Source organism: Pleurodeles waltl, chromosome 10 (assembly GCF_031143425.1).
Source record: "Pleurodeles waltl isolate 20211129_DDA chromosome 10, aPleWal1.hap1.20221129, whole genome shotgun sequence".
Classification (NCBI taxonomy): domain Eukaryota; kingdom Metazoa; phylum Chordata; class Amphibia; order Caudata; family Salamandridae; genus Pleurodeles; species Pleurodeles waltl.
The window spans coordinates 129,591,566-129,618,931 of NC_090449.1; the positions used below are offsets into that span (position 1 = coordinate 129,591,566).

General features: G+C 42.4%; 1 protein-coding gene across 1 annotated transcript in view; it reads left to right on the forward strand.

Annotated features, from left to right (window-relative positions):
- Window positions 1-27,366, forward strand: part of SDK1 (sidekick cell adhesion molecule 1) — a 2,061,301-nt gene that overhangs the window by 1,512,953 nt on the left and 520,982 nt on the right. The window contains exons 21-22 of the mRNA XM_069209963.1: window positions 18,797-18,988; window positions 23,572-23,693. Of these exons, the coding sequence (XP_069066064.1) occupies window positions 18,797-18,988; window positions 23,572-23,693 (314 nt within the window). The remainder of the gene's footprint in view (window positions 1-18,796; window positions 18,989-23,571; window positions 23,694-27,366) is intronic.

Here is a 27,366-nt window from a genome sequence, read left to right on the forward strand (position 1 = left end):
CAAATTGAAATGCTCCTCAGTACACAATTGATAGAGCGTTCCGACCTAATAATTTACCTGTATTTTGGACGCTCTTGGGTCGACGAATCTTTTGACCAAGTGGGGCTCTCCTTACCCGAGAGAAAATCAACTTTAATCAAATCAAATAATCAATATCGAACATAAGCAATACCATGATCAACATAACACTTCACAATTAATCCAGAATACATTTTGGCGAAACCGTGACCTTTCGGCCGCGAATAACCACACCAGTTTTATGCAAAGTTAGTGAATTTATTTCCCTATATTAACAAAGCTAGCACAATATAGATGTGTCTCAACACCAAATGATAAATGTAAATGAACATTAATAGCTGTCCATAACGGCGGAAAAGATGCAATCTATGCAGCATTTGAATAATAATGCCTTCTATAATGGCAACGCAAACTACTAAAACAATAATCTGTAATGAGCTAATTGCATACATTGATCAGCATAACAAGGTCTCAAATTGCATCGTGCAACGAATGAATCCTCACCTAACCTCAAATTAGCATCAGCATGTGGGACTTCATGCAAAACAATTTGGCAACATTAATTTGGAAAACTCCTAACTAGGGCTCTATTCAAAATCAGCAGTTGGTTACCTAAAAAGAAAACACAATGCAATTGTACATTTTCCTTTCATATTTACCAAATTCAATCAGCATTCAAGGAAGTCTTCGTCTCGCAGGTACCAGATTCGATCAGCATGGGACGGGGCAAAGGGGTAGGGTGGACGGGGCAATTGCCTCACAGCGGCAAGACTAAAGGACAAAACTACTACTTCATGCAAGGGACGAATCAAAGTTAAAGTCTCTAGGGCAAAAATTAATTAAAGTCTCTTTCTCTCGATTAGAGAAAGCATCAGGGTCTCATTCAAAATGGCGTCGATCATCAGTTGGCTCGATGGGTGCAATGGCTGCAAAAATGGCCATAATGGCTGCAATGGCATACTTTCTCCTCGTGCACCTGGTTTTTATAGACAACAGTTCAAATCCAGTAGGGTCTTCCATTGGAGGGTTCATAGGTTAGCTTCAAATTGTCCAATCAAAAACAACAGTTTACAAGCTTCTACTTAAGCATACATTATCCTTGGAGTCGGGAACGTAAGTTGCAACATATTTTACCAATTAACTCACTTTCAGAGCTTCCATTGTCCGCACCTGCAGATTGACCTTGAAGCGAAAAAGAAGATGCCAGGCTGGCACGAAACCTTAAAGATAAGCATGTGAACCGATCTCACTGGAAAAATACAGCTTCAAGCAAAAATACACGTTTATAGCACAGTGGAAAAATACGAGCATCCAAACCGTGAGACAAGGCAACTAGGCCGAAGCCTCCGCTAAAGTAATGCTAAGCTAATACATTTAAACGAGCAAATCATGGCACACGTTTACGATTATGTCAGATTCGTACAATTCTAATATATCACGTTATATAAAGCACGATTATAAATGTTGGCAAACTACTCCGAGGGCACATTTTGTCCCCGTACAATCTTTATTAGTTCGATTAAAGTCACACTCGATTATTGCAGTACTACGTTTTTGCGCTAATAAATGTAAAACCTTAATTTCTGCCTCATCAATCCCTCCTCTGATGACTATTTGTCTTCACACAAAACATTCCCACAAATTTTATTCCATTAAAATTCTGTCAGTTCTGTTTGCCTTTTAGTTCCCCGTGTTCTCGCTTTGTATTCTTCTGCCATTCTTTTCATCATTTTCTCTTCCTTCCTTCTCCTAATTCTTTCCATTATCATTATTATTCCCCTTTTTATGCCCCAAATTCCAAAGATGCAAATTAGCACTATTAGAATTCCCTGTATTATCTTCAGCAATATTCCATTCCAAATCCCACCTAACCAACTTCCCACTGACACAATTCCCTTTCCAACCTTCTCCCAAACTCCTGGTTCTTTCAATTCCTTCAAATCTGCACTTTCTTTTGTTAAATTCGCAAGCATTGTTTTAATCTTCACACTGTTGTCAGGAATATACGTGCAACAGTGGCGCGCACCAAGCATTTTGCAAACGCCGCCATCCTTTGCTAAAAGAATGTCTAAGGCAAGCCTGTTTTGAAGAGTCATAGCTCTTTCCGCTGCAAGTTCAGCATCCATCAGGATTATAGCACCTGAAAACTTTGTCAACATGTTATCCATGATAGTAGACAACTTTCTTATTTTGATGGAATTCAACACAACTCCCAATGAAGGAATCATGGCTCCAAATATATCTCCTACCACAGCAGCTGCGGTCTCTCTTTTCTGGATACGATGAGATCCAGGCGTCTTTGGAATCACCGATAGGTCATCCAGTTGATAAACCTTTGGGAACACTATACCCAAATAACATCGCCCCCACCATCCCTTTGGAAGACGATAATAGGCATTATGCCCACAAATGTAATATACACCTGGTATGACAGGGTCAAGTCCGTTCAGCATGAATGTCCATTTGGCCTTAAAGATAAACGTGTGTTTACATTCACTCGCACCCACAAAAATATTATCATAATAAGACTCACCACGATATATACAAAATTTCCCTACATGCCAAGCATCTAAAGCTATTTTCCCTTGTGTCCTTATTGCAGCAAAAGCATAATTATCTACTGAAGTCCTCTTATGTAACTCCTTTTCTAATTTCGCATTCATTTGAGCCCTTCTATCATCTGTGCGATCCAAAAAGCTTATTTCTACAGCGGTGAGCGAGCAGGTAAGGTTTTCCCTGTGAGCGTGAGCCGTTTCAAAAGGTAGCATTGGCTCGAAAAATTCCCTCATTAGTTTAGCATCCCAATCTTTAGCAGTCTGGCTTAGCTGCGTGATTACAGGTACATACATCATAATTGGAATAAAAATACTGTATGTTAGTCTGACCATAAAATCTAGAAGTTACTATACTACATGTAATCCCATATGTAAGGGGCATGTGGTGATAAGTCACCCCTTCCGTTACCGATGTCGGTATCTGTGTACACACGTAACAATCTTTCGCATCCATAGTCTCAACATACTCTGTTAGCAAGCGATAGAAAACGTTATATGAAAGTTCTTTCTTCTCATGCAAGTGTCTCTCATCTAATTCTAGTCTTTTCAATGCAGTTAGTTCAGTGACAAGAACAGGAGCAAGAGTAGAAGCATCAATTTTCTCATTCTCACCCTTTCCACGCATTCCAAGCACTATTGCCATTATTATTAGTACACATGCAACTACCAAGCCTATACACACATATTTACAATATTTCATTCTTCTGTTTTGTGTAGTCATGATCTGTATAGAATCAGAGAGCTGAAAACACTTATAAAAGAAACTATTTAGCAATTTGTTACAAAGCGGAACGCGCGCAATGTTCACACAGTTTTCTTCAGGAGGCCAGTCACTTATCGGTTAGCAGCAACGTTGTCCTGTTTGGTATTCTTTTCCTTTTCAATTTTGCCTCTCTCTTTGATTCTGCCTCACTGGTACTTTCCTCTTTAGTCAAGTCTTTTTCTTCACTTGACGTTGGTATCACGACAGACACTTCCTTTCTTTTCTCTTTCACTTTTGGCCCTTCACTGTCGTTCAACTTTTCTCTAGTTCTCAGTTTTGCTGGCGAGATGCTCGGCCTTTTCTTTGCACTGTGTCCACTTGATGGACCTGCGCTCTCTTCTGAAGAAGACTGAACACTTTCGTTCTGTTTTTCCTTGTCCCCTTCTTCTGGGGAATCAGTCACGTTTTCCTTTTCTTTCTCTGTACCGTCTACTTCTGGGAAAGCCCTCCTCTGATCAGGCTCTCCTGCCTTTCCACCTCTTTCTGTATCATCTGTTTCTGGGAAAGCCCTCCTCTGATCAGGCTCTCCTGCTTTTTCACCTCTTTCGAGCCCGTTGTCACCGCTACTCTCGTCAGGCTCTTTATCACTTTCAGCTGCTTCAGGCTCTTTACTACCTTCAGCTCCTTCAGGCTCTTTGCTACCTTCAGCTGCGTCGTCGCTGTCCGAGGTTTCTCCTTGGTCTTCCCCAAGTGAATCAGTTGCTTCGTCCTCAGAGAATATTTCTCTCTCCTCTCTTCCTGCCTGTTCGCTTCCAGTTCTGTTTTGCTCTGTCTCAGCGCTCGGCACTTTATCAGGTACTGGCAGTTTCAGCGCTTCAACTTCCTCTTCTGTGGGACACAACACTTTCTTTGTGTGACTGGCGTGAATCCAGTTGGGAACTCCCGCACACTTCACAACAGTAGTTGTTGTCAGGATCACTTGGAAAGGGCCTTTCCAACGGGGTTCCAGACACGACTTCCTGACGTGCTTCTTTATCACGACCCAGTCACCTGCTTTCAGTGTGTGTCCTGGACCTTGGATCGGTGGCAAGGTGGTTGCTTCCACCTGGTGAGAGAAAGAGCGAACCACGTCAGCCAGACCTTTGCAGTAGTCTAACACCATATCATCTGTAATATTCAAAAGCGCGTTTGCGGGAACTGCAGGAAGTCTCATAGCCCTGCCCATGAGAATTTCGTGCGGGGACAATCCCGTCTTTCTGTCAGGGGTGTTTCTCATTGACATCAACACCAAAGGCAATGCGTCAGGCCATTTCAAATTTGTCAATGCACATATTTTTGTCATTCTCGATTTCAGGGTACCATTCATTTGTTCAACCAGTCCTGAGGCTTCAGGGCGATAGCTGCAATGCAGTTTCTGCTCAATGTTCAGCGCTGCGCAACGTAACTTTATCACCTCGTTATTGAGGTGACTTCCCCTATCTGATTCTAAAGAGATCGGGAATCCGAAACGTGGTATCAACTCCCTCAACAATAGTTTAGCAACTGTAAGGCTGTCATTTCTACGTGTGGGGTATGCTTCAATCCAGTGACTAAAAATGCACACAATCACCAACACATACTTCAGACCTCCATGCACAGGCATCTCAATGAAGTCCATCTGCATTCGACTGAACGGGCCTGCCGCCCTGCCTATGTGGCCCATGTTCACAACTGTTCCCTTTCCTGGGTTCATCTGCTGACAAGTGACACAACGGTGGCAGACTGCTTCTGCAACTTGACGAAATCTGGGGTTAAACCAATCCGTTTTGAACAATCTTATCATGGCATCTCTCCCTAGGTGAGCTTGCCCATGATAGAACCGCGCTAGCTGCGATAAGAGACTATTTGGTAAGACAAATTTTCCCTCATTTGAAACCCACAACTCATCTGGTCTCTTTACACATTGTGACTTAATCCAGGAAACCTTTTCATCCTCCCTGACACTATTCTGTAATGCTTTTAGTTCTTCCATTGTATCTACGACCTTCAAGGCAAATGCTTCAGCTGGTTCAAGCTCTGGCTCACTGATCGAATTCCATTCATCCTTGAGCAATATACAGTTCAAGGCACAAAATCTTGCGACTTGATCCGCATACGCGTTTCCCAGGGAAACATAGTCCTGTCCTTTTGTATGAGCACTACACTTTACCACTGCAATTTCGGCTGGCATTTGAATGGCCTGTAACAATTCCCTTATTCTCTCCCCGTTTTTCACTGGGGACCCTGAAGAAGTCAGGAAACCTCTCTGTGACCATAGTTGCCCAAAGTCGTGCACAATTCCAAACCCGTACTGACTATCAGTGTAGATAGTAACCTTCATCAATGTTGACAATTGGCATGCTCTTGTAAGGGCTACAAGCTCTGCTACTTGTGCGGAATAGACTCCTTGAAGCCAGGACGCTTCCAGGACACCCGCTACAGTACATACAGCATATCCTGCTTTCAATACTCCCAGTGCATCTCTTAAACATGACCCATCAACAAAAACAATTTGAACATTTTCATCGAGCTTAGTATCCTTGATGTCAGGTCGGGGTTTTGTGCAAAATTCAGTCACCTGAAGACAGTCGTGCTCGACGTCTTCAGCGTTCTCAATTTCAGCATTTTCACCGGGAAGCAAGGTTGCTGGATTCAAAGTAGTGCACCTTTTCAGCTGCACATTCGGTGAGCCCAGAATTATCGTTTCATACCTCGTGAGTCTTGCTCCAGTCATGTGCTGAATTCGGGAGCGGGTCAAAAGAATCTCAACTGAGTGAGGGACCATGACTGTTACTGGATGTCCCATCACTATTCCTTCACTCTGAGTGAGGCTGATACCAACTGCTGCTACAGCGCGCAAGCACCCTGGCAGTGCTGCTGCGACCGGATCCAAAGTAGCTGAAAAATACGCTACTGGTCTGTTTATGCCACCATGGGCTTGTGTCAAGACAGACAAAGAACATGCATCACGTTCATGGCAAAACAATGTGAAAGGCTTTGTGTAGTCAGGCATACCTAAAGCTGGAGCCCTGCACATGCATTCCTTCAATTCAATAAAAACATCCATCTCATCTCCTTTCAGCTCAATTGTATCCAATGCATCCTTCTGGGTCAGTTTCAGTAAAGGCTTTGCTAGAGCTGAGAAGTTGGGAATCCACTGGCGACAGTAGCTCACCATTCCCAAAAACTTCCTCACCTCCCTTCTCGTCTTTGGTGGACTCATTTGAAGCACACTTGTTATTCTTTCCTTCATTATTCTCCGTGACCCTTTCTCTATTTGATGACCCAAGTATTTCACTTTCTTCTGACAGAACTGCAATTTCGAAGGAGACCCCTTGTGTCCATTCCTTCCCAAATGGTTCAGTAGGGCAATGGTGTCGGCTGTGCAGTCACTTTCTGTCTTAGATGCGATCAGTAAGTCATCAATGTACTGTACTAGGGTTGACTCAAATGGCAATTTCAATGCTTCCAAGTCTTTCTTTAGAATCTGATTGAAAATTGACGGTGACTCAGAAAACCCTTGAGGAATTCGACACCAACTGTAAACTCTGTCTAAGAATTTGAAACAGAAGAGAAATTGGCTGTCCTCATGAAGAGGCACCGAAAAGAATGCTTGTGACAGGTCGATGACTGAGAACCACTCGGCCTCGCAAGGAATTTGAAACATTATCACAGCTGGATTCGGTACTACAGGGCAGCATTTAACTACGATGTCATTTATTTTTCTCAAGTCCTGCACAATTCGGACCTTTCCACTCGGCTTTATTAGTCCCATGATTGGTGAATTACATGGACTGCTCAACACTTCTTTCAGTACTCCCTGTTTTACAAACTCGTCAATTAATTGGGCGACTTTCATGAGGGTGTCTTGTGCCATGTGGTATTGTGGGGTCTGAGGAAAGGTTGCATTGGGTTTCACGGTCACTTTAACTGGTTCCACTCCTTTCACCAATCCCACCTCCTTTCCGGTCATATCCCACACTTCTTTTCCCACTGTTTCCCGTAATTCAGCTGGAATATCCTCTTCAGTTATCATCGGGTAAAGGCTAATCAGAGGATATTCTTCATCGACAGTTTCCATCTCATCCCCTTCTACACTGTCCTCCTCTTCCCCATCACTGTTCGTCTGAATTTTAATTCCATCGTTCGAACACATAATTGAACATCCCAATTTACACAATAGGTCTCTCCCTAACAGTGCTGTCGGGCTTGAGTCACAGACCACAAAATTGTGTGACCCTTGGTAGTTACCAATTCTGACTGGTACTGGATCTGTGATTGGGTTCGTCAGGTGTCTGTTCGCTACTCCCACTACTTGAACTGTTCTCCCTGAGAGGGGCAAATTTGGTACTTCAATGCTCCTAACAGTGGAACGTGTGGCTCCTGTATCAACCAAAAATGAAACACGATGGCCCATGACTCTTCCCTCCACATACGGACCCTTCTGATCAACTTCCAAGGATGCTGCAAGCACACAATTTCCCTCCTTATCGGAACTTTCACTCTCCCATGCATCGTTTATTCCATTCTCACTGTGTAATGGGAACTGTTGCACTGTGTCATTTGTACTCAGCACATGACCCGAGACCTGTGGAGGAACCATCACTTGCTGCTGATTCATTGGTGCCAAGGGTATTTGCATTGGCTGATTAGGTACCATGGGAAACTGCTGTTGCATCGGCTGCATTTGCGTCATCTGCATACGGGGCATCTGCATCTGCTGCGGCTGCATGGGCTGTAATCCTTGCAGCTGATTTATGGTCTGAAAATTTGGGTTTGGACCTCTCATTTTCGGTCCTCTCATTGTCTGGAATGCATTGACATCATTGTTTTGCTGACCAACACCTGCACCAACATCGGGCACTCTCGTTTCCAATGTCCGACGATTCCGCACACGTGACACGGTGTCACCTTTTTCATTGCCTGCACACCATTCGGAGTCACAACAGTGCTCAAATCCGGGCCATTACTCCCAAAGCCTCCTCTGCCTCTGCCTCTCACCTGTGGCTGAAACACCATATTTCCCTGCGGCTGCGGCTGCGGCTGCGGCTGCGTTGCCTGCTGTGAGAACCCTTGCAACCCTTGCAAACCTGTCTGAGCTGCCTTAAGTTGCATCACCATCACTTTCTCTTTCAACTTTTTCTGTTTTACTTCAATTTCGTCGCTACAGTATTTCGCGTACGTCAACACCTCATCAATCGGTTTCGACTGCCAACAAATCAAATGCGACTTTATCATCTGACTTATCTCTGGCCTCAGCCCTTCCACAAATCTGAACAAAAAATGAAGCATGTCCTTCGCCTCTATTGTTTCCGTACCACTGTAGTTCTTGAACGCCTTCAACAACCTCTCATAGTAACTGTGAATCGACTCTTTAGCCTCTTGGGCAGTTCGATCAATCTTCTGCCAATCCACATTTTTCGCGGCAACCTTCGTCTTCAAGTGCTCAATCACCTTATAGTACAAACTCATTACCATAGGTGATGGTGCACCTGTATCTCTGTCTCTCTCTGGTTCACTTGTCGGCCAACCTACAGCCCTTTTGCAGTCTTCCCACAAATCTGCCGGAACCACAATCTCAAAGAGGGTGTTCAGGTCTTCCCAAAGACATTTTGCAAGCTTCACAAACCTATCAGTCTGCTGATACCATTCAATCGGCTTCTCTCTCAGTTTGGGAAAATCATCTGTAAAGGACTGAATGTCACTTCTGTGCCACGGTACATGTATTAATTTTCCCCCTGCTGTCTCCCTCATTGGTAACATGGTTACTGCATCACTACTCTGTGGCCTTTTCTCGTTGTGCTCTGGGACATTGTCTTTCTTCTTTTCCTTTTTCTTTACCCATCTGCTCTCCCATTTGTCTAGACACCTCCACACTTGCGCACTCTGCAGCAATTCTCTAAGGTGCGTTTTCATACCTGCTGACCTCATGTGCTCAAAGTCTGTGGTCCCGAAATCCAATCTATAGCTCCTGCTCAAGTGTTTTGTCTTGTCTATCTCGACCCCATTTTTGTCAGCTATTTCTTGCAACCTTCTATGCACCTTGTTCACTTCTCTTGTAATCCTGGGACATAGGTACCTCAGCTCTTCTTCTGAGTAGGACTCTAACCTATTTAGACCCATAGTCCCTTCCACCAATTCTTCTGCTTCCATGTTCAACCTGACTCTATTCAAATAGTCTTCTCCCTTCCCACTGGCTGAGCTTTGTGTGGAATTCAGACTGTTGAACCACTGCGTCAGCTGTTGCGCATTCAACCCCATCAGTGTAGCATTCACATCGACTGCCATTGACGGTTGCGGCAACATCTCAGTGTTCGATGACAGCGGTATCACCAGTGGGGGACTCGACCTCACCACTGTTGACTGAGCACATATGGGGCTAAACTCCATCAGGGATCCAGATCCAGTTGGCTGAGCCACTATTGGAGTTGTCTCTGGAGTGTTTTCTATGCACCTCCTTTCCGTCCCACTCTGCATCACTGATCCTTGACCGCTCATACCTGAGTTAGGCTGAACGTACAAAGGTACCGGTGGACCTACAGTAATGGGTAGGGATATCGCATCAGGGTTCTGTCCACTTCCCATGCTCTGAGGCATGTTCATTCCCACACCATGGGTCATCATTGCCGGCATGCCCATCTGACTCCCCGTCATCTGAGCATGTGCGGTTCCCCCCTGCATCTGCTTTTGAGGCATCAAAAGCTGTGTTGATTCAGCTTGTGCCAATGTTGGGTTGCGACCATTCTGTACTCCCATTACGGTTGGGTCTAGAATCATTCCCGCACCGGGGTCACTGCTGTAGTACCTTGGGACCTGCGGCTGATAACTTTCTGCTGCTTTCAGCACAGGCACATCTGGATATATTCTCCTAATCTGCGGTATCTGCGGGGTGAACAGTAAGCTCGGGTCCTTAGATCCCGATGGCGTCTCTGAATTCGGGGTTTCATTATTCTGTACCGGTGCCGGAGGGGCAGAACTGGTACATGGACCTTGTTCATTCTCTGCATAAGGTGGTGGACGGTCGTTCAGCAATTGCGTGATGAACTCCTCATCCTCTGACTCATCTTCTCTATCTTTGGAACACCTCCTGTTTGTCTTACAGGTAGCTTTCTTGCCTGTCGCCTCTTCTTCCTTAGCAATTGCGGGAAACAATTTTATCCCCTGCAATACATCTGACCTCCACACTTTCTGTGCATTATCCCACCTAGCGTCCGCTAGCGTCTTTTCTACTTTCCTTATCCTGGTCTCGAACTTCTTTTGCTGTTGCTGTCTAGCCATTAGTTCCCAAATCGCTAGAGCCTCAAACTGTCCTGGCCTTGGAGGTACCTTCATGTCGTACATCGCAAATCTCAAATTCTCTAGGATCCTTATATTGAATGTCCCATGGATCGGGAACGCTACGCTCCCATGTTTCTCTGTCAGCTTGTGCCATTGCTTTAGCCAAAGGCACGGAGCTACCCCCCTTTCCTCCATTACAATGTAAGCTGGTGTACCTTCGGGTGGCGTCTCTTCTCCTACGCTCGCTTTAATGTAAGACTCCCCCTTTAGCGCACTCCTGAATGCTTTCAAAAATTTCATTTTCTCGTCTTTTATTTTCACAAAGTTTGTAATCAATAAGTGACTTTAATTCCCGGAATACTCTTCGCTTGCCTTTCCCCTTCCAATCGAGTCTCACGGACTGCGTCCAATCCGTGCGCGACCCGTCTTTACAACCAACCTATCCCAGCGCGGCTCCTAGTGATGTCACACTCACACACACTGCGGCTGACAAAGCCTCGCGGCTTGTCCTCCTTCATTCACCTCCTCTCGTAACAACTTGGCATGTATCGCGAGCAACCAAAAAAAATAAATAAATAATAAAACAGATCTGTCGGTTTACTACAGGAAGGGTAACACAATCGCTTCAGGACCTTAGGGATTTTTCGCTAGCCTCAGCAGTTATTCCATCTTTCTCGGTCCCCACTTTCGCAAGCAAATCTGACCCGCAGACTCTGCTCTCAACTTGTCAATGATCTATTCTAGTGCACTTAGAATTTGTCAAAGCCCGAAGTCGAAGTTTCTTTCACTCCCTTAACACACGTACCGACTTGTTGACCACGCCCGGTCAACCTATTAAACCGACCAGACCACAACATAAAACAAGTGTCTCATACACTTTTCAACATACTCCGGAGTCTCTTGACCTCGCAGGGCCCGTCTCAACAACAACAACCACGTGGACCTTTTTCCTGCACAAAGCGCCACATGCACATGAAGTTCGACGACTTCCCTCTCTCACACTCGGAGTCGCACCTCTGCTATTTTCTATGAAGTTCGACGACTTCCCTATTTCTACACTCGGAGTCGCACCTCCGCTTTTCTCTAAAATCCTCGCAACCTTTTCACACAATCTGCGGCAATAAGCTGTGCAAGCGCAAAACCCTAACTTCACTCATACCATCACTAGTACTGCCAACGCCGATTTCACACCTCCTTTCTCTCCATTCGCAAGCTCCGAGATCCCGGGAAAGTCGCGGGGGACTTAGGGCATCATCATTCTCTCAATCTGTTTTACCCAAGAAAAATCTAATTCAACCTCTCGAGCGGGGTCCCAAAGACGAAACCGCTAATCTAACACCATGTACCTCTCGAGTAGGGGTCCCAAAGGGCTAAACCGTCCTCTGCTACCATCTACTGATAGAGCGTTCCGACCTAATAATTTACCTGTATTTTGGACGCTCTTGGGTCGACGAATCTTTTGACCAAGTGGGGCTCTCCTTACCCGAGAGAAAATCAACTTTAATCAAATCAAATAATCAATATCGAACATAAGCAATACCATGATCAACATAACACTTCACAATTAATCCAGAATACATTTCGGCGAAACCGTGACCTTTCGGCCGCGAATAACCACACCAGTTTTATGCAAAGTTAGTGAATTTATTTCCCTATATTAACAAAGCTAGCACAATATAGATGTGTCTCAACACCAAATGATAAATGTAAATGAACATTAATAGCTGTCCATAACGGCGGAAAAGATGCAATCTATGCAGCATTTGAATAATAATGCCTTCTATAATGGCAACGCAAACTACTAAAACAATAATCTGTAATGAGCTAATTGCATACATTGATCAGCATAACAAGGTCTCAAATTGCATCGTGCAACGAATGAATCCTCACCTAACCTCAAATTAGCATCAGCATGTGGGACTTCATGCAAAACAATTTGGCAACATTAATTTGGAAAACTCCTAACTAGGGCTCTATTCAAAATCAGCAGTTGGTTACCTAAAAAGAAAACACAATGCAATTGTACATTTTCCTTTCATATTTACCAAATTCAATCAGCATTCAAGGAAGTCTTCGTCTCGCAGGTACCAGATTCGATCAGCATGGGACGGGGCAAAGGGGTAGGGTGGACGGGGCAATTGCCTCACAGCGGCAAGACTAAAGGACAAAACTACTACTTCATGCAAGGGACGAATCAAAGTTAAAGTCTCTAGGGCAAGAATTAATTAAAGTCTCTTTCTCTCGATTAGAGAAAGCATCAGGGTCTCATTCAAAATGGCGTCGATCATCAGTTGGCTCGATGGGTGCAATGGCTGCAAAAATGGCCATAATGGCTGCAATGGCATACTTTCTCCTCGTGCACCTGGTTTTTATAGACAACAGTTCAAATCCAGTAGGGTCTTCCATTGGAGGGTTCATAGGTTAGCTTCAAATTGTCCAATCAAAAACAACAGTTTACAAGCTTCTACTTAAGCATACATTATCCTTGGAGTCGGGAACGTAAGTTGCAACATATTTTACCAATTAACTCACTTTCAGAGCTTCCATTGTCCGCACCTTCAGATTGACCTTGAAGCGAAAAAGAAGATGCCAGGCTGGCACGAAACCTTAAAGATAAGCATGTGAACCGATCTCACTGGAAAAATACAGCTTCAAGCAAAAATACACGTTTATTAGCACAGTGGAAAAATACGAGCATCCAAACCGTGAGACAAGGCAACTAGGCCGAAGCCTCCGCTAAAGTAATGCTAAGCTAATACATTTAAACGAGCAAATCATGGCACACGTTTACGATTATGTCAGATTCGTACAATTCTAATATATCACGTTATATAAAGCACGCTTATAAATGTTGGCAAACTACTCTGAGGGCACATTTTGTCCCCGTACAATCTTTATTAGTTCGATTAAAGTCACACTCGATTATTGCAGTACTACGTTTTTGCGCTAATAAATGTAAAACCTTCATTTCTGCGTCATCACAATTTAAAGTGCCTCATGCAGCTTTAGCAGGTACTGTGCATGCCCGACTAATGCCCTCCCGCCAAGTACTCCTCAATGTGCCTTTTAAAGTGCTATGCATGTATCCTGTGATCAGTTTCTTTTCAGTTATAACCTGTACCAGAATAATGAAGAGAATGAAGGACATTCTAAAAATAAATAATACAGAAACATTCTGATCCAGTGCTGCAAAGTATTTCTAAATGGCATATTTTATACAATTGTGCTTAATAGCTTACTTTATAAAAGAGATAAGTACCTCTCTGAACGTTCTAAGGATATTGCAAGTCACAGAGGAGTTCCTTTATAAGATTATGGAACTGCGAGGTGACTTGTAATATCCTTATCATGTGTGCCAGGGGGTACTTTATTCCATATAATACTCAGCCACACCATAATCTTTCCCACAAACCATTTAACCTTGGTGCATGGCTCTTTCATACGAAGGTGCAACCATGTTTGTAAACATGAAGAGTAAAAATAAAACCTCTAGTGCAAAATTCAATACATCAAAAGCCTATTATTTGTTACAGATTTTAGAAGCAGTTCAACAGAACTGAGTATTTTTTTTTTTTTTATTCAGAAAGCTGCACTTGCTCAGAATGTGTAGAAACATGCAGAAATATTCTATCTCTTCTCCAACTAATGAGTGTAAACAAAAAAAAACATGTTCTCTCTGCTTGTCGCTATAAGCTAAAAAATAGATCAGAAGAAAGAAAAGCAATGTTATGTTTTCTTTGCTTTAAACAGCTGCTTCAGTTATTCTCTGTGACCCGACCTCGACTGCTGGCTCTGGCTACAGGCATTGTGATATCAGAACTCCACTGAAATAAGTTATAATAGTCAGTTTCTCAAGTCTTTTCTTTATAATTGGCTATGGGGTGAGTCACCTAATATGAAGAAATTGGACACTGGCATTTATACAAGGGTTATAGAATTCCTTTTATTATATAGTGCTATGTACCGTTGTAAGCACTGTACATTACAGATTCTATAATTACTTAATTTATGGTACTCATTTTATGCACCTTGTAGTAGGATGAGACTGACTTCATGATATTCGTACTCCTGACTCCGTGATGCTTCATTTTATCAAGGGCAAGAGCTCGTTCATCCATCCTGCCAAGGTAGCCTGCTACTGTTTATCTTTAATTCAAATATTCTTTTAGTGTAGTGTGTGGAACCATGGTTACCCAGATGGGTACTCTATATTAACACATGCCACCGATACTCTGGTTATGCAGCAGTGGTTTGGCAGTGGAAGTGTTCTGTGTGGATTGTGCTGAAAAGCTGCACATTGTGAAGTGGAAATCTGGAATTGTCTTCTTTCTGATATCTTACCCGAGCACACCTGAGCTCTCCTCTTGGTCCACATTGCTTTTCTCTCTGAATGGCTCATTTCATGAATCATTTTAGTGTCAGCTGCGCCTTGTTATGCTTTCACATGTTTGTGTCCTCTTGACTTTTGGGAGTTTATTAATAATTAGCTAACTCACATTTCTGTTTTTTTGGGCCTGCATTCCACAACAGTGCATCAGCCGCCCAGTCCAAAAAATAAGTGTTGCACTTAAGTGCAACAAAGCAATTTTTTCAGCACCGGTTGTTGACAATGTTTTTGTATATGGAGATTGGTTCAGATGTGCTGTTTTTCTGCAGTTGGTGCAAAACTAGTTTCCACTAGTAAAGTATGTGGAACTCGGCCAGGTAACGCAATCTGATCAGGGATATTGCTTATTGCAGGCATTTGTTTTTAGTTTTTTAAAATGTACCATAGCATTAATGAAAAAAATAACAATTACTAGGCACATAGCACACAATACACACTTACACACACTTACTTGCCTCTAGATGAGAATAACGATTCTTATTATTAACCAACTCACTAGCGCTCATGTCAATGACATCAGAAGGTGAAGGATTATGTGAATTAGGGTCCATGTCGGCCCTTGGCCCACTGACTGGACATCACTCCTAAGGTTAAAAGAGGGAGATGTCCTTGTCGAGTAGTGCTAGATCGCGTCATTTGACTCATAGTGCCAAAATGCATGACTAATCTGAGTGACAATCAATATATATGTTCTGTCATACACATATTCACTGATGAAGCTCCCAAGCGGGGAACCAAAACAAAAAACAAAATTATTTCATCTAGCAACAAGACTGGGCTATTAGACATACATTTAATTGTATTGAGGTTGTCTGCTACATTAAGACTTTATTGATGATGAAAATTTGGAAATAGCTGCTCTAAATTCGCCTTTTGAACAAATTGTTGTCAGATATGTTGCACGGCACTAAAGCAAGAATCGATCAGAAATCTCCATCTTCTACTGTTTTGCAGCTCTATTAACCAAAGGCTATATTTACCCCTAAAGTCACAAAAGACTAATGCAAAAAACAACATCAGAAAAACCATAAGTGACCGAATCTTGTAGACAGTTTTGCCTGAAGAGTGACACATCAGGCCTAAAATGACCTTGATGTGATGGATGCAAGCTGCCATTTGACTTTAAGGTGAAGGCTGGAATAGCAGACACAGCCGGGAGTTCGAGAAAAGTGTAGCTCAAGCAGGACAAATGTCTAAAATGATCTGGATAAAGTGCAGACATTTTCGACAGAAAGTGGAAACCGAGAGAAAATAGAAACGAGTGCCACAAAGCCGAAGTATTCCAAAACAAGGCACAGGATAGGATAAAGTGTCCACAAGCGCATAAGTTAGTGGTTAGGCCTAATTGAAAGAGTGGAGAAGGAGAAGGGACCCCAGAGCTTTCTCAGGTGTCATCAATATATTTCCGGCTATTTCACTGAGGGGCAAACACCGATGCACTCCAGGTCTGGATGTTTGCCTTACAGTGCTTTCTCTGCGTTATATTTTTAGGCCGAGCGTGCAAGCACTCTGACGTGTTGTAATCTATCTGTGGGCTTTTAACCACACCCACCGCATGCATCACAATCACTCGTTAATGGGCTTGCCTTTCAAAAACCCTTTAATATCATTGGTAAATGCTTTAAGTTTATCCTCCTTGGGGCCGTTTTGTAATCTCCTTGGCCATCGACCCTGTTACGTGGATAATTGCACTTTTGCTGATACGTTTGACTGCGAGCAAACTTCTTTTTCCTTTTGTGTCCCTCCTGCGCGCTCATGATCATTGTGGCTGTGGCGCTTTGAATTGGCTCGCTAATGTTGAGTTTTACTTTTCATTTTCTATTTACGTGGCAAGAAATTACAATGCTAATAACTCTAACTCGAGCAAACGAGAGACTCATTGCATTGCAAATGCTTGTCATTTACAGTGGCTGCCACCCAAAACCTTGTGCTTCCTCATTCCACCATGCCAAACGGCATTTTGCCAACTACATTTGCTGCAGTGTTAGAGAGTAGGCAGCAAAATGCCCATTGGCAGGAAAAATGTGGCACAAGCACTACAAACCATATCAATAGCATTGGGCAAGGTGGCTGCATCACCTTGAAGTAGCACATTATTGGTTCAAATGTGGCGCACGTTTCTTTGACTTTAAATGTATGGAAAAAAGCTCCACATCTTTAGATATTGTTGCCACTATAGACATTGGCGCTCGAGGACCTATCCACTGACGATTTCAGACTTTAGAAAAATTTCCTGCAGCTAAAGCTGTTTGCGGATGCAACCTAGAAAATAAAAAGAAAGGCCAGAGTATATTTTGTTAACAAAGGTAAGAGGTATTTAATTATACACAGTAAAAACAACTCAAATCAGTTTTCAGGAGCACCTCAGAGCGGTGATATGGTTATGGTTATGATGATCTTCCTACTGCGCTGTAATTAGGCAGAAGTTACCTTCAATGGGACTGCCCTCAGTCAGTGTTTAATAAAGGAGGAGTTTTTTTTTTGGGGGGGGGGCGGCTGAGAAGCAGACAACGTAACCAAAATACTCGACTTTATATCTGGGCCATATCCTCTACATGTTGTCCAATCCTTGATAAATCACTTTCTAACAAAAGTCCCTGAGTTTGGTAGTTTGTGGAACACGTTATAGTACATTGCATGGAAAAGGAAAAATCATGTGAAGCCGGTAGGGAGATGCATTTTTTTCTTGTATGTTTCTACATACAGCTTGTCTTTTTACTCGCTCTCTGACCACGTCTAAATTGAGGTTTGGATGGAATGATTATCTTGTTTGAAGTTACCCTATGACCGAGGCCGCTACTGCTTCTATGAAGAATGAAGGAATTGTTGTACGCATGAATAATGCCATATTATAGAAGAGCATAGAATGCCCACTGGTATTGGTGCATTCCAGGGGACGAGACTTTGAGGGTGATTTAGTGTTCAGTTGATGTATGTCTTCTGACAAAAATTGGCTGATGTTCTGTCGCCCAATTTAGAGTGCATACCTCATTTATAAGCACTCTAAATATAGCTCAGTTGATATGATCTGAAAGTCTGTTGTTAGTCATAACTTTGTGACAAGTAGAATTAGTGTAACCAGTTTTTTCAGTTTTTACACCACATGTTTGGCCACTGTAGTGTCTTTGAGATAGGGATTGATATTCCTGGTCAACCCAGATAGAATGTTTTAAGTCTATGTGCCTGATTAAGAGTTTGGCGGGGGTGGGGTTACTCTGTCACAAACATGACAGATATCCCATCCGCCCCCATCGGCCCTATTACGATTTCATTATAACCTATGGAAAATATAGTACGGTGGATGGGATATACATCACGTTTGTGACAGAGTAAACTCTAAATCAGGCCTTTAGTGAAGTTTGTAGTCCTAGAGTTTAGTAATAGGTCACACATAAAATGCTGTGGCTCAGGAGCTGCAGTTACCGCCATGGCGGCCATCTTGACAGGTGGGTCAGCGAATTAGTAGTTTTGGTAGACTAACCCACGTTAAATACTAGAGTTTGTTGTTGCCTTTTAACTCGCGTGCAAGTACTTGTGTCCATTCTCTGCTTCTATGTAATTGTGGCATACAGTAGGTATTTACAGCTAATACGCACAGCCCCTTGCATATACTGAAGTAGTTATTTTTTTATATGAATCAAAGAAAACTTTTGATTCTACCGTTTGTATATTGTGGATAGGAATAAAACACAAACGTTCTTAGAATTCTGAAAGTCCAAGAGTGTGTTTGATCGTGTTGATGCTAAAATGACATAATTACGTTGTTTAGCCTAAGAACAGGGTGGGATTCTAGAAGCCTAGTGTGCTCTGACTGTTCTGTGCCTTTTTTTTTTTTAGGTTATCAGATTTCCTGGGAAGTGTACAACAAGAATGATTCTCGTGTCACACACACCCTGATAAATACAACACACGAGTACAGAATTACCGGGCTGTCGGCTCTAACTACATACACCATTGAGGTTGCCGCAGTGACGTCTAAAGGAAGTGGAATGGTCACCCCGTCCACTATTTCCTCCGGCGTTCCTCCTGGTAAGACCCAAAACATGGCGCTGATGATGCACTCGCCCCATCTCCGATTGTTTCTCAAATAACTGTGTGTTCGACATCTACAGTTCGGCGCCATATTGTCATGGGAGTGAAAATCTACTTGCTGAAAGTAGATAGCTGTATTTCTGCTCTAAGTCATTTCTGTCCTTGCGACCTTTTTTTAATTAATTTCATTCAGTTTATGAATTTGTAAATGAAATATCCGCTCGCTCAGCTTCAGCTCTGACCTATCCTGAGGGTGCCAATGAAGAAGAGGGCTCACTGAGGTGATTGTGCAAGCATTATGCAATAAGTGCCGAATAGCAATGCAAATCCGCTGACCGATGCCCTTTTATTAAACGGAGAGGACTAATCTGAAAGTAAAATTGTCAGACTTCACGGCTTTCCATTCCGAGGCCCCCAATATCAGTTTTCAATGGCCTTTTTATGTTTCGCAAGGACTTTTTCTTTCCTTTCTTTTAATCCTTCGGTGATGTATCAATTCCAACAGTGGTCTGTGATTGAAAAACACTGGTCTCAGAAAGCAACTGTTTGCAGTGGGTATAATTAATTTGTTTGTGGTGCAGAACAAATTACACTAATGAACTGACCCTACCAATGAATCCAGTTTCAGAACATGGAGTGCAGTCTTATAAGAGATGCCAAGTCGTGTAAGGGCGTTGACATTGACACCACTTCGATCGTCTGAAGGCGGGATCTTTCCTTTATGGCGGATATGCTAAGAGAACAGCGCAGGGCGGCTCTCATGAGGAGCCCACCATGTACCACGGTGACATCACCAGTGACTACTTTTGGTATAAAGGAGGAAGAAGTCAACAGAACAGTCTTGGCATTTGGGGCGAATGGCCATGTCACCCCAACTTGAAAGTAAAACTCTTTTGCCGCTTTCATAGACACTTTTGCATCATGGCCCCCTAATATTTGGGAGGTTTTCCACATTCTGCTGTGACTGGAGACTTCTTATGAACATAGTAAGCAAAGGGCTGCATGTGACCAGATGTACCTTAGGTAGAAGGCCTTCGGCCACACTTCTAAGGGTACTTCATTGCCGGACATCCTAGCCAGTCTGCTGTTTTTCCCAGACCACTAAAACAGCCAGTAGCTTTGTGTTATCAGAGCGTCTTTTAGCTCAGGATTTTGGACTATCAGCATTGGTAGGCATTCTCCCTCATTTGTTACTCCTTTGAGTTTTGGTCTTCAGCCATGGAATCTTATGCTGTATAGCTTACGCTGTCAGTGATGTCCCGCCTGCCATGAAATATTTTTTTCATGTTATGTAAAGCTTTCGTGACCCTAAATATCGACGTCCCAGGAGTATGTCTTGAAAATAACATTGTCATGTGAGCAACACAATGAGATTTTCCATACACCTAGAGACTAAAGTAATAACAAACATTGGCATTAGCTGCCAACATTTGGGCTTTGTTAAGCCTTTTCTGCTTTGTTTTAGTTTTTATAAGACATCGTTTTTGGAGTTGCTAAGCCCTCACTAATACTGGAAAAAAATAGGATTTTTTTTCCGGTCTCAGATGGCGCACAATGCCATAGTAGTTCCTGGCATTGAAAGAAACTACTTTGTGGGTGTACTGTTTGTGAAAGAGCAGATTGGCATCACTCACAGTGAAGTTAGCCAGTGGCTGAATTGGGCTGACCCATTTCCCCACGCTGTATTGGGCAGAACAAAAATGTGAATAACTTCAAACCTAAAAGTAGCTCTTGAAATTTGGACGAGGCCTCACTGACAGCATGGGCTAGTAAACGCTATGAATAACAAAGTGGTGCATGCCAAGCGGTTGTGTTTGTTGTTGGCAGTATCCTAGCCGGCTCTGCAAAATTTCTAAAAACCCAAGGAAAAATAATATACCAGTCAAGGGAACAGTTTTTACGTGAAGCGGTCATTGATGTCACCACAGCTAACAGTGGCCCATTAATTTGCCATGAAACCAGCTATTGTGCTCGACTTCTTCCCCGTGCCCATCAGAAAAAAATCACTTTGAATGTTCGTAGAATGTTAGTGAAGTTGTTTACTTTTGAGCTTTTGGAGGGAGGGGTTGTTTTACTTTGGGCTTTTGGAGGGAGGGTTTGTTTTATTTTGGGCTTTTGGATGGAAGGGGTGTTTTATTTGGCTTTCAGAGGGAGTGGGGTGCTTTATTTTGTTTTTAGGGGAGCGGTGGTGCACTGTGCTCACCCCAACACTTTCAAAGGTTACCTCTGTTCTTGCTCCAGCACCTCAGCTCCATTCTCACAGACCACTAAATTCCCATAAGCTCCTCCCCTTCACCGCAGCTTATTGTCTGCTTCCCGCTCCTCACTACTAGCGGGCATGCCACTTCCTGAAGGTATGCCTGATGCTGTGTCATGATGACATCGACAATGTTTCAGTGACATTCCATTTTAGTTATACAGAAGTTATAGTACTTTTAGGCAACAGATTGGCCAGTTGACCATAAGCAACATTAATGTTACATTTTACACAGAAAAATAAAAATAAGTCATGCACTATGGATGCACGCGTTTTTGTTACTTGCTTATAAATAATCTGCTGGCAAGTCGTTTCGAGGTATCTGTGAATGAGGGACAAGGAAAAGAATGATAAGCTCTTAAAAAAAAAAAAAAAAAATGAGTTACAGTGTGTGCAATAGTGCACCAACAGGTATACTTAAAATGTGAAGTTGTAATCACAATTTGGTGGTTGAAAAAATAATTGAAAAAAAATACACGAAATAATGAAAAACACATGCACTAGTTTAATATGAAAAGTACGGTAGAGAGGTAACTTACAAAGCAATATAGTGCACTGGAAGATGACCTAATGTGTCCTGGTGCAGGCATGTCAGTTAATGTCTGTAGCTCTCGAAGGTTTTAGTTCAGATCCATAGTAAATCAGCACAGTGGGTGTGTCCAAGGGGCTGTGCTAAATACAAAAAAAAGTGCAGGCCTATAGTTTTAATGCAACTGAGAGTATTACCCCAGACTCACTAGTAAATGGCAGAGTGTGTCTGAGTCCCAAAGGATGCACTCACTCAGGGCAGCATGGGCCACCTTCCAAGGTGATAAAATGGTGGACCAGATTCGTGTGCAGCCTAATTGATAGATGTGCGAGTCAACCTCAGCTCGAAGCAGTGCTTAATTTGTGATTGTGGTTTCCGGTGCGAGGCACCAACACTTACTTTTTAGGGCTGGCACTTATTTTTCTGCCTCAATCATTTACTGTGAGCAAAAGACATATATGGAAAAGACGGAGGAAGAGAAAAACGAAAAAGTGTCACAATGGGAGAAAGCATAAAGCTGCAAGAGTGAGCTGGAGGGGCAGAGAGTGGCTGTAAATGGATTAAAGAGGCCTGAGATGACTTTAGGATTACCTGTCACAGTATTCTGTGCTCGCGCATTTAACTGCAGCAGCTGTATGTTTAAGAGGAGGGCTTTGAGCACCGGCACATTTTTATTTACAAATTAAGCACTGACTCGAAGATAATTGAGGTCAAGCAATTACTAGATTATAGGTTTGTGTTTTAGTAACCCGGTGGGGGGGGGGGGGGGGATTTCTTTAAAAAAAAATATATCTAAAAAAACGGAAAGTGCTAATAATTAGAAATAAGACTATGCTGTAGTCAAAGAATGAAAGAAAGATTCCCCTTAGGCTTCCACAGACAATTGGGAAAAAAATAGGAAATTAGGAATCAAATTTAATAGCAAAAAAGGCAACACTTAAAAAAAAAAAAAGACTTTGCAGCAGTCAGTGAACGGAAAAAGAATGTTCACAAGCTGCATGAAGCATGAAAAATAGTGAACCCTTAAAATAAACTACAGGGTGAGCAGAGCATGCGCTCATATTTTCTACAGATGTACACATCCAGATATGTTCAAAGACGGCAGATGCTCTCTGTAGGCCATGTGATGTAAAGTTTTGCATTGGGGTTTAGAGAAGGGTGAAACATATTGCACCACTTGTATTACTTGCGACCTATAGATTGGAGCATCCGCATTTGCTCTAAAATACAGTTGGGCACAAAGGCAAAAAATATAGTATACTAACTTGCATTATACTTGGCTGTGCTATCTTAGAAGTGGAGCAAATACATAGTTCTCCATTTCTTACGTCTGAACGAAGAATCTGTGTTAATGCTAAAACTGTTTCAATCATTCTTTTATTATTTGACCTGCAGCAATAGGCCTTATTGATCTGAATCCCTTGTTAAGCACACAGTGGCCGTGAAATGATTCATAAGCAGCAGAGCTGCTGTATAACTTTCTGCATTGGTTTCACAGGACCTTTCCTCTATGTTTGCCCTCTATAAAAATACTCAAATAAATGGACTGCCTCATTTACTGTTGTATGCTTAGTAAATAAAAAATGTGCAAGATGAATTTTCTTAGTTCTGTGCGCCAATGTGAGCTGCTCCTAATAAGGCCTCTAGTGTTTAGTTTGAATTGCAAGACACTGGGAGGTTTCATTGACAATATTTTTAAGACGAGCTGTTCCAAACTCCTGATAGCCTTGATCCAAAATACTGATATGTGCTACTGCCTGCCAAGATGAAGTACACTTTCCTTGTTTTCTCTAGAACTGCCGGGGTCCCCATCCAATCTGGTCATTTCGAACATCAGCCCACGGTCTGCTACCCTTCAGTTCAGACCTGGATATGATGGAAAGACGTCTATCTCCAAGTGGATTGTGGAAGGACAGGTAGGGGGCGTTGTAACAAATAACTGTTTTTTGTTTATTTTTGCGTGAACAATCTCTTTCCTTTCTACAAACTCGGAAAAATAGAGCTCTTAGCGTTCTCCTTTTCTACAAAAGCTTTTTTACTGTTAATAAATTATTATAGATGAAAAAAAGTACAAATTCACGAGTCAAATATTGTTGATCTCGTTTGAACACGTGATCTGTTGTAGAATGGTGCACCATAACTTGACTAAGCAGCTCTATTATGTGTTTTGGTTGTCGAATGAATTCTCAGGAAATTATGAACAAATTATGAACAAGCTTACCAACTAAGCTTCTGCAGACACAACTATGATGAATTGGGAATGCTGCATATCATGTGAATTGCTTGGAATCACCCTTTGTCTTCATTAAGATTGAAGATCATTTGCAGAGGCTCTTGAAGATAGTAACATTCATTTTTGTATCCTGGTTTTATTAAATACGCCTTGACGTGCAGTTGGATTAAAACAATAACATTATAACTTCATGCAGTATGTCTGTAGGAACAAATTCATATAGTCTAATATATAGCTTGGGAAGAGAAAGAAACAAGATTTAAGAGTCCTCTTAAATAAGTGACTCAACTGATATTCTACTGTTTTTTCCTCCTTTGATAGAAGATTGCAGAGGAAAGTCTTACAAAATTCACATTTCTCATTGACATCCATCTTTTTTTTTTTGCAGGACCTTCAGATTTGTCAAAGCTTTGAAGTCAAATAAAAAAAACTCAGTTCTTAGTTAAACGCATAATAAAAATACCACACTGTATAGTTTATAGAGTATAAATTGGTGAAGTAGAATTATGAGGAGTGCACAAGGGTACCTCTACCTTAATATATGTCATTCTTATCAGAACAAATCCTCTCTGCTCTTCAGAAACTACTAAACTCTCTACCTGGAGGTTACTAGGGGGTGTTAGCACTGCAGGGTGTTAATCGCGAGTATATAAACACAAAAGCTTTCATTGAATCTGTATAAGGGCGATCAGGAATCAAGACCATGCTGCAGACATCCACCAAGAAGGGAGTTGGAAGCAGCTAATGATATTGTGTTAATGTTGTTGCCTGGTTCAGCAAATCCATTAAGCAAGCCTTATGACAAATTTACCATCTAGGGTTTATTGTTTTCATTTGCTTTAAGTGGAACTAAGCATATTTAGTTTTATCACTAAAGTATTTCCGCTTCAGTTAAAGTGGCTGATTTGTTCACCTTGTATAGGCTGTATACTATGAAGACATATTTGACTTTGAATGAAAGGTTAATGAGAAGAGGGTATCTCATTGTTCTATTTTCTAACCACCTACAATCTTTATGCCAATTGACAAGTGGCTTTAGTGCCATAATTATCATCTGTGAGTGGTGAACTTGTCGGTTTGAAAATGAATAGAGGTACTTACCATCCAGCCCTAACTATACTACACATGTAGAAGGGTTGCTCCTCCTGCGCAACACTGCCCCTAATCCTGATGTCCCCTCTCTCAGTCCCAGGATCTCCGATTGCATTTCTGCCACGAGAATATACCTTAAAACAGGGGGAAAGAAACTCCCCTACATTTAATTTTACTTTTAAATTGTCCCACTACTCTTTACAGCCATTTTCAGTTTTAAATGCACAATTAGTTTTATTGTGTGATTGTATTTGATATTTTCCTTGAGTGTATTATTTCACTCATATTGTTAAGGCCCTTGGGGTATCATTCAGTAGCCCCCCTATGGCATCCTCCTCTGCCCAAATACCATCTTGGAGGTCACATTTCACTATTTTTGATGCACTTTGGCCTTGATCTAGGGAGGTTCCTTGGAGCCTCATAGACGCTGGGGGGGAGCAGTATCAACATCTTCCCTAAACCTAAGAGAGTCATGTCTCAGAAAACTGGGCTAAATCGTGTCTTTTCCTGCTGTGCCCAGACTGCAGCTCTTTACAGTGGGTACACGCCTCCTACGCTGGGAACCACGCACCTTCCACTTCTTAGGCATCTGTATCTACCACAACACACAGGACCACATAGATGGCAATCTTACCAGGGCCATCGCCTCCCTGTGCCCCCAAATGCTGGCGAACGCTCCCTCTTACCTTCCACGGTTGAGTGTCCCTATCTAACATGGTCAGGCGTCTGCGCCTGCTATATTTTTTTCACAACCTTCCAGCGCACATACCCCGCAACACATTCATCACACTACGTACCATGCTGGGAGACTTCCTTTGGAATAAGCGCCAGCATTGGGTTGCACTACACAGGCTCCAGCTTTCAGTGGAAAATGGAGGACTCGGAGCCACCAACTTCTAAAATTATTACCTGGCGTCGCCATTGCAATGGTCATCGCGCTGGTTAGCGGAACAGACCTAAAAGTTCTGATTGTTTAATTACCTGTTTGCAACTTAGGACCAAGTACTCCTGCTGTAATAAGCTTGCAGACATACAGCAACTAGGACCTCTATGAGAATTCCTACCATGGTCTTGCATCATGTATCTGTATGTATATGACATGCTTGTGTGTTGCTATATTAAGAAGAAATAAAAATTGGTTTAAATAAAATGAAATGCTGAGGGTTGTGGAGCCCAGTCAACCAAAGAAAAGTGGAAAACTCTATAAACAAATTAATTTATTTGTTTTATCTTTTTCTACTTCTCTGGTAATCGGGCTTACGCTCCCCTTCACCAATACAGTGGGAGGAGCCTAGACACCAGTGTCTAAAATGGCTGCTTCAGTGGAGGTGGCAGGTGGAGCACAATATGAGACAGCAACTGTGCCCATCTGATTGAGGTGAAAGAAAGCACTTTCTCCGTCGACGCTCTCTAGTTTGGGGTGGCGAATAGTGTTATTGCTCTTACTTCCCTCCTTGTCGTGCGCCCTCACCGGCAGCTAGGGCCCATAACATCGGGGAGGGTAATAACATGCTGTTATTGCCTGTAAGTGTGGACAATACCCCTTAACTATGACCTCATTTACCATTGTTTAACCTAGATCTGACTCAGCTATAACAAAGCAACGGTGACTGGAATTTAACAGGCCTGAAAAGTACACAATCACCTCCAAAATTAACCCATACGATCGTAATATACATACATCATTTTGAGCTATAACATCAATCGAGTCAAGAAGAAACACGGAGTACAATATAGGGTTGAAAGGAATTTGATTATGCCTCAGCGGTCCATCATTAAATCTATCACACACTGCACATTACATTATGACCTCTTAATAGTCATAATTAAAAATGACAAAATGGGAGCTCTCACTGCAACTGAGAAACGTGGTTGTAATTAAAAATGCGGTACTTCTCCGTATTTCTCTTGAGGGGATACTTGCTTTCAGGCATTTTTTCTGTCGAAGTACCGATCAGTGAGGTTTTTGTGCGGGAGAGTTGATTTCACATCCCACATTACATTTTCAGGGAAAGAAAATTTAAAGCCACATGTCTGACATTTACTGCCATCATTCTGCTGTGCTATTAGTATAGAACCTCCTGTGACTTTAATCATTTGCGCCACCTTCCAAGGAGGGATTATTATATGTGAGTTTAAGAAAGCTATCTTCCTTTCTCTGGAAGAAGGCTTCATAGTTGGCAGAAATCAAGGTTACATTGTTGTCCTAGCAACAGTTTGCCAATCGATGCTGGAAAACTTGCTATCAGAGGACTTCAGTTTCT